Source organism: Liolophura sinensis, chromosome 13, assembly GCF_032854445.1.
Source record: "Liolophura sinensis isolate JHLJ2023 chromosome 13, CUHK_Ljap_v2, whole genome shotgun sequence".
In the NCBI taxonomy this organism is placed as follows: domain Eukaryota; kingdom Metazoa; phylum Mollusca; class Polyplacophora; order Chitonida; family Chitonidae; genus Liolophura; species Liolophura sinensis.
In genome coordinates, this window is record NC_088307.1 from 7193834 (window position 1) to 7206583 (window position 12750).

General features: G+C 40.0%; 2 protein-coding genes across 2 annotated transcripts in view; one reads left to right on the forward strand and one right to left on the reverse strand.

Moving 5' to 3' along the window:
* Window positions 1–1146: 1146 nt before the first annotated feature.
* On the reverse strand, window positions 1147–12391 carry LOC135480788 (26S proteasome non-ATPase regulatory subunit 5-like). Its single transcript, XM_064760713.1, has 8 exons — window positions 12139–12391; window positions 11448–11592; window positions 10447–10579; window positions 7956–8059; window positions 7153–7405; window positions 5011–5199; window positions 3827–3936; window positions 1147–3223 (listed from the first exon to the last, which is right to left on the reverse strand). Exons 1-8 carry the CDS (start codon window positions 12315–12317, stop codon window positions 2825–2827), a joined length of 1512 nt encoding a protein of 503 aa, XP_064616783.1. The 5' UTR covers window positions 12318–12391; the 3' UTR covers window positions 1147–2824.
* A 195-nt stretch (window positions 12392–12586) lies between these two features.
* The window catches only part of LOC135480787 (coiled-coil domain-containing protein 180-like), a 65779-nt gene continuing 65615 nt past the window's right edge, over window positions 12587–12750 (forward strand). Inside the window, exon 1 of the mRNA XM_064760711.1 lies at window positions 12587–12719. Within this exon, the coding sequence (XP_064616781.1) occupies window positions 12645–12719 (75 nt within the window). The 5' untranslated portion in view covers window positions 12587–12644. The remainder of the gene's footprint in view (window positions 12720–12750) is intronic.

Consider the following 12750-nt stretch of genomic DNA (forward strand, 5'->3'; position numbering starts at 1 on the left):
ATAATCAGACGGATTTTGAAGCTGTTCCTCCAGCTGAAACTATTGCCAACATTCACAAATTCATCATCTTGTTTTTGTAACATTGTTGTAGATTGTTTTTGTAGCATTGTTGTTTGTTGTATGAATTCAAAGTACTATTGTATGACCTTGAACTTTGGCTAATTGTGGTGTGTTGCATTTTGAAGACGTAGTTTGAATGTTATGTTTCAATGTTTTTTTTTCTTTCTGTACATAAGTGATGTAAATTTTTCTGTTTTAACATAAATAAAAGTGTAAAGTTGTGCCTACTAGTTGAAAATCAATAGCCTGGGTACTTCCTTACAGGGTGGTCAGCGTAAGGGCTTAAGTACACACCCAATACCAGTCAGTCCAGTGTCAGTAAACTGCACACTGACATGGGGGTGGGGGTGGGGGTTGGGGGGTGTCATGTCTGGTGTCAGCATGGCATTTCATGGAGGCACAGCTGTAAACTTGTCAATATCGCAACGCATATCTGGAAAGGAAACCGCTGGCAATCAGTTTTATGAGTGGAGGAAATTGGATTGCTCAGGAAAAACCACTGACCTTTGATAGGTTACTGACTGGTGACACTCTTATGTTCACACCATGTGGGTGGGTGACAAGTTATCTTCAATAAAAATTGACAAGCAACATGAAAGATCCCACAGGGGCCTTTGTGGGTGAGGGGGTTAGTGTGGCTGAACGGGTTTGTGTGCCAGTGTGGCGCAATCACCCAGGAGTCTCTCAACAATGTAGTTGCACATGCTGGCTTCCTCTCTGGCTGTATGTGGGATGGCCTGCAACCTGTGGATGGTTGTGGATTTGCCCTGGTCTCTGCCCGGTTTCCACCTACCATAATGCTGGTCATATAAGAGAAGTATTCTTGAGTACAGCATAAACCACCAATCAAATAAATAAATACACAAAGCAGGTGAATGTACAAATTCCCTGCCCAAAGCCAGTTTTGAACCTGCACCTGGTGTGTGCTAACCATTGAATAGCAAAAGGTCACACGAGCCCCTGTTGAGCACTTATTGTCACCACAGCCACAGAAATAATGAAACAGCTTGGGAATTCTAGCCATTGAAAGGCAAGAGTTTTGACCAGAAACTCTGACATAAAGCTGCAGCCAACCCAGGAGACAAACCTCCTCAATTAAGAGTTTCTGCTGAATTAGCTAGGACTGGATTTGACTCCGCTACCTTACAGCTGTGACAGCATTTCATGTTCAAGTGCCAATCCCTCAATGACCAATTTCTGTCCACAATGAAGTCTTTCCACACCTTCACTTGTAAACACATGGAAAGAAAATTAAAGTTGTCAAATAACAAATTAGAGCCTTTATTATTTGATAGGGTGTTCACCTTATTTTCAGGCTTAAACTCGCTTAAATTTAAGACAGAAAACTGTGTACATGTATCCACGTAGCCAAAATTGTGCTCATGATGACGAAGAAGGGGAGATAATCAGATAAAGCTGAAGGGAGAGATAAGCCCCATCCTCTCCCGACCATTACAAAAAAAAATCAAACATGGGCATGACTTCTTACCAAAGAAAAGGAGTTGAAAATAAATAACACAGAATTGCATCTATTACCTCACTATATCAATATAAACATTCCCATTTGCATTGCCCGTTTGTATTTCCAAATGAACATTAGTACACGTGATATTTATTTATTTACTTGATTGGTGTTTAATACAGTACTCAAGAATATTTCATTTATACGATCGCAGCCAGCATTTTGGTGAGAGGAAACCCAACAGAGCCCGGGGGAAACCCACAACCAGTTGCAGGTTGTTGGCAGACCTGTACGTGCTTTAGTTGTTGTAGCACTAAACACACACCCTCATAATATTGTGAGCTGGCTTAGAAGTATATGGAACGGGGATACAGGGCACTTATTTGAAACGAACGATGTTTTCTGTTTCATAACCTCGTAACATTCACCTGAGAAACATTTAAGTGCAGATTTGTCGGCTTGGTATTCTGTCAGGTTCATAGTTTTACTCCTTTATATCAAAGTGTGCTGGATATGCTGGAGGAACAATTTGGTGTTAACTTTCAAGATAATGATTGTGTAATTTTATTTCAAAGCTCCATTTTGACAGTGTAAGACAATCAGATCAGATGAAAGTCCTCAAAACTGGAGCACACAAAAGCTGACGAAGACGTTTGAGCCCACATCTGTCATTCTTGGAGCATTCAATGTGTTGACAAATACATCACATACTCATAGTCAGGGGACAGTACTCTTCCAAAAGCCGTTGCACCAGTGTTATGCACATTTATGATCATGGTCACATACCCTAAAAGACCTAAAATTTCGCCCACAAAAGTGCATTTAGAGAGGTAAATAAATGTTACAAAATATTGCTTTGGTTCTGAACCTTACAATTTGCCAGTAGAATATCATCCCATGTTCTAGACAAACCTCAAAACACCTTTCTAAAATCAATAGAATTAGGAAAAATGGGCAAGTTAGTCATGGACGAAATTTTGGGGTCATTTAGGGTATCTCTGACTATGTCACATTACGCTAGATACATTTTTGTGGCTTCTGATACAGGCCTCTCATAGCTTTATGGCAGTTTCCACCCACCATAATACTGGCGGTCGTTGTATAAGTGAAATATTCTTGAATATGGCGTAAAACACCAATCAAATAAATAAATAAATAGCTTTATGACACAATATGTATCAGCGATAATAATGAGAAACTGTGAACGCACATCTTGGATTGCTCAGAAGAAAATTTTTATGTCACTGAGACACTATTTCTGCTGCAGTTTAAGCATGTGTGAAGCTGCAGAACAGACCACCCTTAACTGCCGCCTTCAATGGCCACTTCTGTCTGAGCCTTCACATAGAACGGTCCCTCATTGTAATATTCTTTCACACTGATGTAGAACGGCCGCCCCAGCGTCTCCTTGGTGGTCGGAGACTCAGCGAGCATCCGCACAGTCTCAAACTTCGCCTCCTTCCCTTCCTTCTCGTGTTCTGTGGTCCGATCCAGCAAGTACTCCTTAAAGCCCGGGTCAGAGTTCATTAGTTTCTGTCCCCAAACCTGTAGCGCTAAGGCTTGGTAAACACTGTGGGTAGCACACCTCAAGTCAGGGAAGGGCTGCCGACTAAGGGACATCAAGACTTCAAAAGGTTTGGGAGCCATATGTTGGAACCAGCTCTCCGTCAGGGCCAGTAACTCTGTTGTCTGGTCCGCAAGCTGAGAAATAACATAATGAATTAGTAAGAATGCTCATGGGATTTGAAGGATTTAACACATAGGGAACAGGAAGTGAGTTCTAGGAAGCACCACAGCAATGGGGACCTTCAAAATTAATGAATAATGTAAGTAATAACAGTTTAAAGTCTTTAACACTAGCACCACCTCACGGAATTCAAAAATATGCAAACATATGCCCAACATTCTTAACCTGATGGTGTTTCAAGTCAACGTTCAACATTGGCAACGGTACTATACCCAGCTCCAAGAACAAATTTATTTGATTGACGTTTTAAGCTGACTCAAAAATGTTTCAATCACACAATAACAGCCAAGATTATGGTGGGAGGAAATGCCCAGAGCCTGAGGGAACAACCACCTGCAGGATGTCAGCAGACATTCCCACAACCAGAGAATAAGGCAACACGAGCTTGACCTGAGCAGGACTCACTTTGGTGAGAGGCTCTTAAATCTTTGTGATGTGCTATCATGCTAACCACTTAACCCATCCCTCCAATATGAAAGGCGGTAATGTTGTTTTGTTCACCAATAGATAAATAATACAGATAAACAAGATTACAGAGGCTACTATGTGCTCAATACCTCTAAAGTCATGAGAGCAGCAAAAGCATGGAGAGCTTTCACTCTGATATCAGCAGGCGAGTCTTTGATAATCACCCCCAACTGTCTGACAGCCTTGTTCATTGTGTCTCCTGTGAACAAAATGAATTATTATTTTATCTGGCTGAGATTTTACAATGCATTAAAGTTTATTATACCTCAGAAGGATTCTTGGTTTCCATTGGTCTATATACATTGTCACGATATTCAGGAGTACATGACGTACAACGATAATGCGCCCAAGCAAGGCAAATGTCATCCTCAGAAAGCAATAACTCACGTTCACTAGGCAATAGCCAACAATGTTACACTAACAGCCAATGACCTTGTACTCTTATTCTGCTGAAATTATCTCCCTTTGTAAATTCTTGACAAGTGATGAATGATCTAAAGAATGAATGGTTGACAACATGTTAGAATCAGGGAACCTGTATGCTTCCAACATGAGAATAAAAACATTCTATTCAAAAAGAGAAAAAAACCCATCAAAAGATGGATGCTATTGAAAGCAGCTATTTTCTGGTAGATGACTAGCACTTGCTGTTGAACATCTATGTCAAATCTGGTGTAAACTGAGACAAAATCTGGTAGGAAACCATGATTTCACTGATAAAACAGAAAAGATCAGATATCCAACATGCTATTGTAACAGGTTCCCTGAACTGCACTTAGGCAAACTAAATACATGTAATAATGGCAAACGGACGGGCGGATGCCAATAGCTTTAACAATGCCTATAGGCTAATTTTGGTCCAGGGGTAAACATCACGTGAGAATTTTAACTGGAAGTTTTTCTAATAAAGAGCACGCAATCTTTATTTATTCATTTATTTCATTGATGTTTTACGCCATACTCAAGAATATTTTGCTTATACGACTGTGTCCAGCATTATGGTGGAAAAAAAACCTGGCTGAGCCTGGGGAAATCCCACAACCATCCACGGGTTGTGGCCAGACCCTCCCACATACAGCCAAAAGGGGAAGTCAGCATGAGCTGGACTCACAGCAACTGCACTGGTGAGAGGCTCCTGGATCATTGCACTGTGCTGGCACACTAACTACCTCACCCATGGAGGCCCTGCAATCTTTATTTACAACTGTTTTATTATTGTATCTCTGATATGATTCTGAACTGGCATAACACACAAAACTTCTAAAACACTGACCTAATTTTTCCAGAGCCTGCTTGCCTTCCATTTCTCTTCCCACAAATCCAATTGTTTCCACTGCGACAGCTTTCAGTGTGACATCACTGCTGCTAAGCAGGTCAAACACCAGTGACATAAATGTGGGGTACTTCTCAAACACCTCCTTGGGATGGAAGCGTGCAATGTTCCCAAACACTTTGATTAACCCTGTGAAGTAGAAAATATTGACTTGAAGCAATCATGCATGTAATGTGAGAACTGTAATTCTTCAAACTTTTTGCATGTTTGTAAGACAGTTTTTAAGCATATTCTGTGGGCATTATTCTGTGCAGTCTGATAATATCATCCTTTTTGTGAAACCTCCAAAAATCAAATTAAAAATGAGCATCAAATTGCCCTGAAAGTTGCTCTTTTACATGCGAAAAGGATGAGGGATTAGGGTATGTTTAGGGGTACACGATCATAGCCTGCTTTATGTCACCAATCATGGAACCAGAAATTTATTTGTATGATCTCATCCTGGTAGTACCTGAATTGTATAGCTGTGGAAATGCTTGTTTTATTAAAATAATCCTATTTAAAGCAAGAATGTTGTTTTATCTTACTGCAATGTGTTCTTGTAATGAGCCACTCATTAAGCTAGTTGCCAACTGGTCCTGAAAAAATCCCTTCACCTTTTGGTCCAATTGAACTTTATACTTGCATAAGGGAAGAGTTAATTCCCTTGGATACATCTGTGCAGTTTGTAAGGGTTTTTCTTCTGCAAAACTTTTTGGACATATTTTGCTGATGATCAAGTTCGCTTAGAAACCCCACTGTATTAAGGTAATTCAAACTACCATGCGTTTGGATAGTAATGACCTTTTGTTGTAGTTTATTTTACGAGAGCTATAAATCATCAGTCTTTCTAGGCTGTGCTTCTGAGAGAGGCTTGAGGGCATATGTAGAGGTTTAAAATACCGCAGTCCTGGCAGTTCAACAAACAGTTCACTGCCTAAGGCATCATGCATGCCTGGGAGAACTGAGAGAGGGGTAGCCCTAAACTGCCAGCATGGCATAACTGTAATTGTTCTTTATAGTTTAAAGTCATGAATAGAGAAATTGTATGTTTCTTGGTTATCACTTTGTCAACTAAACTCAGCTGCTCTCGTTACACTTATTTCTGGATCTTAGAATGTAAAGTTGGCTCTCTCAAACTTTTTTTGTTTTGAAACAATGATTTGGACTAACATTAAGTTTTAACCTCTTCAACAAAAGAAGGGTCATTGGACAGACCCGGCGTAGCTGTCTTCAGGTTTTGTCTTAGCATGAAATTTGCAAAGGGAGATGCTACAAGATTATGTTTTAACGTCATTAAAATGTTTAGCACATCATCAAACTGAATTACTGAATTACTAACTACTGAATTAGGAAACCTGACCCGCATGGACTGGCTTTTGTCTTCTTCACTTTATCTTCACACACGACAGGTACTATTATGCTGGCATTACCAACATTCACATTAATGAAAGCTGCCATTGTTTCTTTAGTCAAAATGTGAACAGATATACTGGTATTTGGGGTCTGGGTGCCAGTCTGAGCATGTGATTTGACCTAGCGACGACGTGTTTACTTTATCAAACATCTGTTTTCATTAAATTCTACATTGCAAAGAAAATTTCTATCTGCAGTATTAAATTTGCAGGAAAAACATTTGAAAAACAGAAAATACCAAGAAAAAAGTGAAGAAAGCAGAAAGCAGTATAAGCTGGGCACTTAAAAGGCACCAGTGCTCATTTAAAATGTGATTGTGGGTTACCACCTGGTAGGAGACCGACCCCGATGGCTCAGTTAGTAGAGCGTCCGCTTCGGGTGGTAAATCCAGGGTCAATCATGGGTCAGGTCACAGCTAAGACCTTAAAAGAGGAAGTTGTAGCTTCCTTGTTTGGCATTCAGCAATAAGGGGATAGTGCAATGACTGGTTGACCCATATCAGTAGAATGGCTCGGGCGAGACAGCTTACTTGAATTCGGTAAGTCGTCTCAGTGAAGAAGCACTAGATAAAAGAGCGGTGGAAATCTGTCTTGCAACAAGGAGGCACATTTCATGCACTTTAAGGACTCCTTCTTTGTCACATGACTGAAAAATTGTTAAGTACGACTTTAAACCCTTAGCACTCACCTGGCAGGAGAAGGCTTCCCATTGGGTCTTCGTCCATCTTTCCCATCATGTTCTCCAGCTTACTGATGACACCCTGCTGGTCGAGATAGTGTAGTCCGTGCTGGACGGAGGCCAGGTCAGTGAGGAGCTCCAGGCAGTTGAGCTGGACAAGGATATCGTCCTTGTACAGGTCATTGATGATCTGTGTGAGCAGGCCAGACTGACAGCTGTGCTCCAGACCAAGGGGAGACAACTTGCACACATCCACTACAAACTAACAACAGGGGAGACAACTTGCACACATCCACTAAATACTGACAACATAACAGTCCTGACTGAATGAAACTTGGATTTGCAGGCTAAAGATGTGTCCTAAGATATATAGGAACCAAAAAGCTTCTCAGTTTTTTTCTTGAAGCATAAAATGGCTTTAAACTACAGCTTTCCTAAGGAGCTAGCAATTTATTACATTGCCAGCAGCTGTAATGCCAACAGTGATAGCTGTTAACTCTACTCTGTGAGGTGGGCGAATGAATTATCGATGAAAATATGCAAATTTATTTATCTGATTCGTGTTTTATGCCATAGTCAAGAATATTTCATTTATACAACGGTGACAAAAATTACGGTGGAAGAAAATCGGCCTAGGATAAACCCACAACTGCAGGTTGCTGCAAGACCTTTCCACATCACGATTTCACAGGAAGCCAGCATGACCTTCATTACCTTCCCCTTTTGGGGGCAAATTATTTGGGAATAAAAGCCTTACAACAAAAATCTAAATGACTATAGTCCTTCATGCATGTGTAGACACCTGAACTTACCTTAAAGACACGGTAACGACAGGTATCATTCTTTTCGAGGACCTCCTGTAACCTACTGAAAACCTGTCCATGGTAAATGGCATGTAACCCTTCTTTCGTTTTACCTTCAAGAAACAAGGAAAGCCATTAGAACATCTACCACCAGGATTCTTACTTAACATCCAAAGTACATAATAAGTGAATTATTTTGGAGTATATCAATCAAATGAACAAACAGAATCTTTTCAGCTGTACTATGCATTACAATATTTCTTTTCAATTTTGGGACACCTGGTCTGCCAATTTAAGCCAATATATACATGCAATTCCAGCAGGAATACAGAGTTTCTTTTTTTCTTGCATGCTTAGACCATCTAATGGGCATATTTGTATCTTCACTTCTCTAAAAGGCTTATAAACTTTCAACACTACTAATATCTGTCCCAAATTTTAGAAGAATTAGGGTATTCCTTTCCCCACTATCCTTCTGCACCATTCCCAAACATACAGCCAGGCCTCATCCCATCTCATCCATGTTCCTGCTGGCTCAGCTTTACATAGTAGATGAACCTGACTGGACCCCTTTACCACTTCCAGCTCGTCATCAGCCAGAAGCTGGGTGGATAACAGTCAATAAGGTCAGGGTGTTCATCAACTGGCAGACACACCCATCCCCTTCGAAGCCCCCAGAGTGTCTCCCAGCAAATATATAGGAGAAAATAAAAATATAGGAAAATATAGGAATTTCTTCCTAAATATATAGGATAATATATGAAACTCCAGACATATAGTTGTTTAATGCCATATTCAAGAATTTTTCAGATATACAATGGTGATCAGTTAATGAAACTGGTAGATCACCTGCAAGTTCTTACGCAATGTGACACCATTAATAAGGCTGTGCAATCCGTCCATGCTGTCACACCAGCGTCGTCAACTACTTATTGTCACCAATGTCCTTTGAACACCAAGGAATCAAGAAATCGAGGATTCAAACCACTAGATTACATAGTACACCTACTAGCCTACATACCATACAAGAGACATAGGAAGGAAATGAAACATGATAGGTCAAAAGTTGGGGGAGGGTGTAGGGGTCCAGGAAAGCTCTTGGATCCTATATAGACGTACACACGTTTCACTGTGTTTTAAGAGAGAAAAATCGACATGTAGGTTGTGATTTTACATGTAAGTTCTCACTTTCTGTTAAAATATGCGCAATGTCAGTTGTAAAATATTTACTCAAACAGTGCATGTGGATAAAGTGAATAAGGTTAATTTAACACTGACCAGAGTAACTAGCCTGTAGCTAGCTCAGTAGAGAGGGGATGGGGTCATACAAAAGCAAGCGGAACGACTATCCCAGTCAATTATAGGTGAAGGAGACCCGTTCTACAGACCAATATGGAGGGGGGAAACTGGGAAGAGCCTGGGGGGAAACCTACGATCATCCGCAAGTTGCTGGCAGAGGCCTTTCAGAGGAATAGACGTATATGTTAAATATTTGTTTTCACTGCATTTGAATGCTGAGTTACACTGAAACATTTTGCAAATTTACAAAATTTCAGACACCTACCTTTTTCATAAGTCAGAATAAAAAAAAATTCCCTATCAACCTACTTTTTTCCAAAGGGGTTGGGTTACCCTCCAACAATTAATTTTTTTAAGGATGGCCTCATGCAAGTATTAAAGAAGTTTTTGAGCAAGGTGTTAAACAACAATCAAATAAATAAACAAATAAATAGTACATATTGGGAGGCAAAGTCTGGAATTTTTTAAATTACGGGAAGCACTTTGCCTTGTGGTTTACATGTATGCAAGAACACTGAACATTTTTAGTTGAATTTGGATTAAAATGTACTAAGTAAGCATACCAAAATGCATTACTGCAAATGCTCTTGATTTATTTATTTATTTGATTAGTGTTTTACACAGCACTCAAAAATATTTCATTTATGCTATGGCGACCAGCATTATGGTAAGAGGAAACCTGGCAGAGCCTGGAGGAAAACACAACCATTCCAAGGTTGCTGGAAGACTTTGGCACGTGGAGAGAAAGCCAGCATGAGCTGGACTCACAGCAATCACACTGGTGAGAGGCTTCAGGGTCATTGTGCTAGCCAATCAGGCACAGAGGCCACTCAACAATTCTCTTTTAATGCTCTTTCTTGAATGCTCTCTATGCCAAATGTTAGAAACTGTTACTTCAACCTAAGATTAGTATAGTATAGTCACATTCCCCTTACTGGCAATAATTGCTATTTGATGTAAATGTCAGGGTGTGAGATAAGCTCATGTAGCCTACATGTACCTTGTACATGAAAACTAAAAAGCAGCATACAGATAGACAGCGAACAAATTTTGAGTTGATTTTTAAAGGAAATGTAAGAGGTTTTCAACAAATATAGGAAAATATAGGAGGGTCTGAAACATATAGGAAAATAAAGGAAATAAAGGAACACTCTGAGGCCTGCCCTCTTATTCCCTCGTATTATATATTCCTCTTTAGTACCTAGCTGTAGGAGAGCCTGACTGGCTGCCTTGGCCACTTCTAGGCTGTCATCAGCCAGTAACTGGGTGGTCGTCAGCAGAAGGTCTTCGTTATGGGCCAGGTCATCTGGACAAGCCTCTCCACACCGAGTCAACTATGGACAAAGTTAGGACACTGATTCATGGGCTAGCAGACTGTACCTAGTAACACTGGACCTTACTTCAAACGGGGCTCACACTGTTAAATACAAAACTTTATATAGACTACTACAAAGTATATTTCTTAAGAGACACACTCAAAAAATTTTTTTTAGACACAGGCAATCTGTTTGTTTGAAGTTTAACATTGCTTTCAACATCATTTCAGTCATACCATGATGGTGTCTCCTTGTAGCAGACAACATGATTATTGGCTGTGCTGCCTGACTAAAACACAATGCTGAAACACCAGGCATAACGCTCCACCCAGTCACACTATACTAACACCAGGCTGAAAAGTATTAGGTTTATTCCTCTTATGCTGAGTTCCAAAAGAGGTAAACTGAGGTTATTGATGGTGCAGTCTAAGGTGGGACTCGAACATTGAATCCCAAATCTACTGTTTAAAAGGCAGACGCTCTTTCCACTATGTCATCTTAGACGGTGTCATGTTCAAGGGTAAAGAAATAAATAATGTTCATAATTTATCTGATTTAGGTACATGTACTATGCAATGAAATTGGATTAGAACCATATCAGTGGGAATATTCTCTGACAATTATATGTCTGAGTACTTTATCGTAGATGATGGACAATGCCAGATCTATGAATACATCTGTTAATACACCGTACTGTGTTTCAGAGGGTACATATACATATAAATAAAGGTGCGTCAATATTACCTCACATATATATGACTACATACTTTACCATGGACCTACCTATCAATTTATAGGTTTATAAATCGTATTTGAGTAGAGCACAAGTATAACGAAATCAAGTTGTGTCTACATTATCAAATATTTGTATGGCAGCATACTTTACCATGGACAATGCCAGAAGTTTGACTGGTTTGAGTGGATGAGCCAACCCTCTCTTCATCTCACTCTGGAAGTTGATGTAGATAGCCTGAGGATTTAAACCATCCAGAAGTCGTCCTAGCACATCACAGCTCACCTGTAACAGCTCGCTGAAATAGCCACAAGAAAACAGCTTACATGTCATTTCACAATGACTTATCATTTCAGAAACCTTGAAAGACAAGGCAACACATAATGTAACAGTTATTTAACAGCATCAACAGCCGCTGTTTTCCAATGTGCTTGACAGGCATTTATTTTCATAACTTGTTATATGAGAATTCACACTAGAAATCGAGAAGTAATGCAGGCTGTTTAACAATGAAGTTAAAAGGTTTACTTTGTTCCACTGTTCTTTCTGGAATTGACCAACTCGACTTTTCATTCAATGATCAAACCTTGAGACAGCCAACTATCAGAAGTTGTTGAAAGAAAATGTTTAATATAATTGATATAATTTTCACAATGTACAGCTAAAGAAGTGGGTCAACCGCAAACAAATGCAGCACCATAAACTTTACATCTTCACCAATGGATCCAATGGAACATCACAATGAATGAATGCTGAAACAGAACATGGAGGCCATTTACATGGCTTCATATAATGTACATGATGTTGTTGTTGCATGATAACGCAGAAATCGAAAGTGTCTTACCCGTCGTCTGTGTTTAAACAATCAAAGACACTTCCAAACGACACGTTGGGCACTACATCTTTTAAACTGCTCGGTGGCGTTGCAAAAATTAATAGCTTAAGTTCCTCTAGTACTGACAATGGCTCGTTGGAAGCTGGCAAAGCATCTAGCAGACGGCAAATTTTGTCAACAGTGGCCATTTTCACTTCAAGTTCCCGGGAGATAACGTGTGCTGCAGAGTCACGCGAGAATTGTTGCTTAGGGAACGTTGAAAGATGGCGGGGTTGTTTTGAGGGAAAATGTGTACTTTTGAAAGTGAATGTGTAACACGGAGGGAATGGTAAATGGTCCTTTTGTAGTTTTTCCAAGTTTGTGATTTCGTTGTTGCTTTAAGCGAAGTATATTTTGGAAATAAACATTACAATCGACAGATTTGAAATCGAGCACACTTTTACAACAACAACAACATAGTGAAGCAGTCAACGCGATTGGATCGGGCACTTTATCGGACACGGGACAGCCTGACGATGTCCGCGGAAGTAAAGCCCTCAGCGAGGGTGGTACCCAGTGGGAAAGTGTACAGACAGATGTTTGATGCCCAGGTAAGTTAATCAAAAAGAAACTCTTCAAGAA

Coding starts and splice junctions, on each gene's coding strand:
- LOC135480788 (XM_064760713.1), bottom strand. CDS start 12,317: ATGGCCACTGTTGACAAAATTTGCCGTCTGCTAGATGCTTTGCCAGCT. Junction 5,200..7,152: donor GGGAAGCCTTCTCCTGCCAG/GTGAGTGCTAAG, acceptor TCTACTTCACAG/GGTTAATCAAAGTGTTTGGG. Junction 3,937..5,010: donor GCAGGCTCTGGAAAAATTAG/GTCAGTGTTTTA, acceptor TTTTGTTCACAG/GAGACACAATGAACAAGGCT.